Raw genomic sequence first — 3,812 nt, 5'->3', positions numbered from 1 at the left:
AGGGTAATGAAGAAAAATATTATGAAACATTTAATAAAAAATAATTTGTTTAATATGGGACAACATGGTTTCGTACCCGGAAAAAGTACACAAACCCAACTGTTAGTCCACCGTGAGAACATATTCAAAAATATGAAAAGCGGAAATGAAACAGATGTGGTTTATCTAGACTTTGCAAAAGCTTTTGACAAGGTAGACCATTATATATTAGCGAAGAAAATTAGAAAACACAATATCGTGGATAAAGTAGGAAGATGGTTAAAAGAATTTTTACACAACAGAAAACAGATAGTTATTGTAAACGATGAGAAATTGGATGAAGCCAAGTAATATCCGGTGTGCCACAAGGTACAGTGTTAGCTGCAATACTGTTTGTTATTATGATTGAAGACATAGACAGTAATGTTAAGGATTCGGTAGTGAGTAGTTTCGCTGATGACAAGAATAAGTAGAGAAATTACATGTGATGAAGATAGGAACGCTCTACAAAGAGACCTCAACAAAGTATATGATTGGGCAGAGGTAAATAGGAGTGTATTTAACTGATAAATTTGAATCAATAAATTATGGAGACAGAGAAGGAAAGCTATATGCATATAGGGGACCTAATAATGAGACAATCACAAATAAGGAAGCAGTTAAAGACCTTGGTGTGATGATGAATAGGAACATGTTATGCAATGATCAAATAGCAATTCTGTTGGCAAAATGTAAAGCAAAAATGGGAATGTTGTTACGGCACTTCAAAACAAGAAAAGCTGAACACATGATTATGCTTTATAAAACATATGTTCGTAGTCCACTTGAATATTGCAATATGATATGGTACCCACACTATCAAAAGGATATTGCACAAATAGAGAGTGTACAAAGGTCCTTTACAGCTAGAATAGAAGAAGTTAAGGACCTTGACTAAGGACCTTGACTACTGGGAAAGACTACAATCCTTAAAATTATATAGTCTAGAAAGGAGAAGAGAACGCTACATGATAATTCAGGCATTTTAAACAGATAGAAGGAATAGCAGAAAACATTATGGAACTAAAAATATCAGAAAGAGCAAGCAGAGGTAGATTAATAGTGCCCAAAACTATACCAGGAAAAATAAGGAAAGCACACAGGACATTAATCCACTACGCACCAGCATCGATAATGCAGCGTCTATTCATGCGGTTGCCAGCTCATCTGAGGAATATATCAGGAGTGAGCGTAGATGTGTTTAAGAATAAGCTCGACAAATATCTAAACTGCATCCCAGACCATCCAAGATTGGAAGATGCAAAATATACCGGAAGATGTACTAGCAACTCTCTGGTAGACATTAGAGGTGCCTCACACTGAGGGACCTGGGGCAACCCGAACAACATGTAAGGTCTGTAAGGTAAGGTAAGGTAAGGTCCCAACTTCCATATTGACCCCCAATCCATTTTCCCCTTTGATCTCTATTGCCAACTTCCATATTGACCCCCTATCCATTTTCCCCTTTGATCTCTATTCCCAAATTCTATATTGACCTCCTATCCATTTTCCAATTTGATCACTATTCCCAACTTCCATATTGACCCCCTATCCATTTTCCCCTTTGATCTCTATTCCCAAATTCTATATTGACCCCCTATCCATTTTCCCCTTTGATCTCTATTCCCAACTTCCATATTGACCCCCTATCCATTTTCCCCTTTGATCTCTATTCCCAAATTCTATATTGACCTCCTATCCATTTTCCCCTTTGATCTCTATTCCCAACTTCCATATTGACCCCCAATCCATTTTCCCCTTTGATCTCTATTCCCAACTTCCATATTGGCCCCCTATCCATTTTCCCCTTTGATCTCTATTCCCAACTTCCATATAGACCCCTATCCATTTTCCCCTTTGATCTCTATTCCCAAATTCCATATTGACCCCCTCTCCATTTTCCCCTTTGATCTCTATTCCCAACTTCCATTTTTACCCCTATCCATTTTTCAAATTTTTTGATATCTATTCCCAACTTCCATAAAAGCAAGACCCCTATCCGTTTTCCTTTTCCTCTTTCATCTCTATTCCCGCAACGTTTCCATATTGACCCCCTATCCATTTTCCCCTTTAATCTCTATTCCCAACTTCCATATAAACCCCTATCCATTTTCCCCTTTAATCTCTATTCCCAACTTCCAATTATACCCCCTATCCACATTCCTCTTTGATCTCTATTCCTAACTTCCATATTGACCCCCTATCCTTTTCCCCTTTCATCTCTATACCCAACATCCATATAGACCCCCTATCCATTTTAACTTTTCATCTCTATTCCCAATTTCCATATTGACCCCCTATCCATTTTCTCCTTTGATCTCTATTCCCAACTTCCATATTGACCCCCTCTCCATTTTCCCCTTTCATCTCTATTCCCAACTTCCATATTGAGCCCCTATCCATTTTCCCCTTTCATCTCTATTCCCATCTTCCATATTGACCCCCTCTCCATTTCCCCTTTGATCTCTATTCCCAACTTCCATATATACCCCCTATCCACATTCTCAGCTCTAGTAACGCCAAATATTGATCTTTTCCATCTGCATGCGTTTTCTTCATCATATTTTTTACTATTTTAACTGCCGCTTCAGTCTTCCCATTTCCTTGAGGATGTCCCGGAGATGACATCCTGTGCTCTATACCCCACTCTTTAACAAAAACTTTAAACTGAAACGAGCTGAATTGTGGTCCTCCATCGGACACTAATTGGGTAGGAATACCATATCTAGCAAACATCTTCTTGATTATGGCTATCACATGATTTGAAGTTGTTGACGTTAGAAACTCTACTTCAGTGAATGAGGAATAATAATCAACAATGACTAAATAATTTCTTCCAACAATCTCAAACAAATCTAATCCAATTTTATTCCAGGGTCTGCCTCCGTCATCAACATCCATCAACGATTCCTTCTGGTTTCGAGGTTTATACCGCTGGCAAATGTCACATGAATTGACCATTTGCTTTATTTCTTTCGACATCCCTGGCCAAAATATTGGATCTCTTGCTCGTCGCATCATGCTATCGTAACCAAGATGAGCTACATGAAGTTTCGTTTTGATTGAATCTCGTAGTTTACTAGGAATCAGTATACGAGTTCCCTTTAGAATGATGCCGTCTTGATAACTCATGGAATCTCTAAAATCGAAGTAAGGCTTTAATACTTCCGGAACTTTGTCTTTGCGATCAGGCCATCCTTCCTTGATTACAGACAATAATTCTTGCAGCTCTTCGTCGTTTGTGGTGGCGTCTCTTGCTTCCTTTAAAATTGAATCGGGGTAATTTTTCAGTGAATCTATCATCCTTACCAATGGTGTCTATTTTCCTCTTTGGGGCAGGCCCTGCTAAGGGTATCGGCTAACAATAGGCTTTTTCCGCTTTTGTACTGATATTCGACGTCGTAACGGTTCAACCTCATCATTAAAACTTGTAAACGCATTGGAGCTTGACTTAATGGCTTTTCGAGAATTGAGGAAAGAGGCTTATGGTTCATTCCATGAACAATCAAAACATGTCGCCCTAAAGTATACTGGTCAAATCGCTCTAAACCAAAAACCACAGCAAGAACTTCCTTTTCAATCTGAGCCCAGTTACGTTCGTTTCTAGCTAAGGTCCTTGATGCGTATTCTATTGGACGTCCTTCCTGCATAATGACTGCACCAATACCATCCTTGCTGCTGTCAACCTGTAATACAAGCTCCTTACTTTGATCAAAATAAGCTAGAACTGGTGTACAGGTGACCTTTTCTTTGATCACTGAGAAAGCGCGAGTGCACTCATCATTCCATTCAAA

At 38.9% G+C, this 3,812-nt stretch overlaps 1 protein-coding gene across 1 annotated transcript; it reads right to left on the bottom strand.

The window, feature by feature from the left end:
• Window positions 1–2,484: 2,484 nt before the first annotated feature.
• LOC135223012 (uncharacterized protein K02A2.6-like) lies at window positions 2,485–3,321 on the bottom strand. Its single transcript, XM_064261518.1, has one exon. It carries the CDS (start codon window positions 3,319–3,321, stop codon window positions 2,485–2,487), a length of 837 nt encoding a protein of 278 aa, XP_064117588.1.
• Between the last annotated feature and the right edge of the window lie 491 nt (window positions 3,322–3,812).

Source organism: Macrobrachium nipponense, chromosome 8, assembly GCF_015104395.2.
Source record: "Macrobrachium nipponense isolate FS-2020 chromosome 8, ASM1510439v2, whole genome shotgun sequence".
Lineage (NCBI taxonomy): Eukaryota > Metazoa > Arthropoda > Malacostraca > Decapoda > Palaemonidae > Macrobrachium > Macrobrachium nipponense.
Note: the sequence above shows the minus strand (reverse complement) of the source record. Positions and strands in the feature narration are given on the sequence as shown.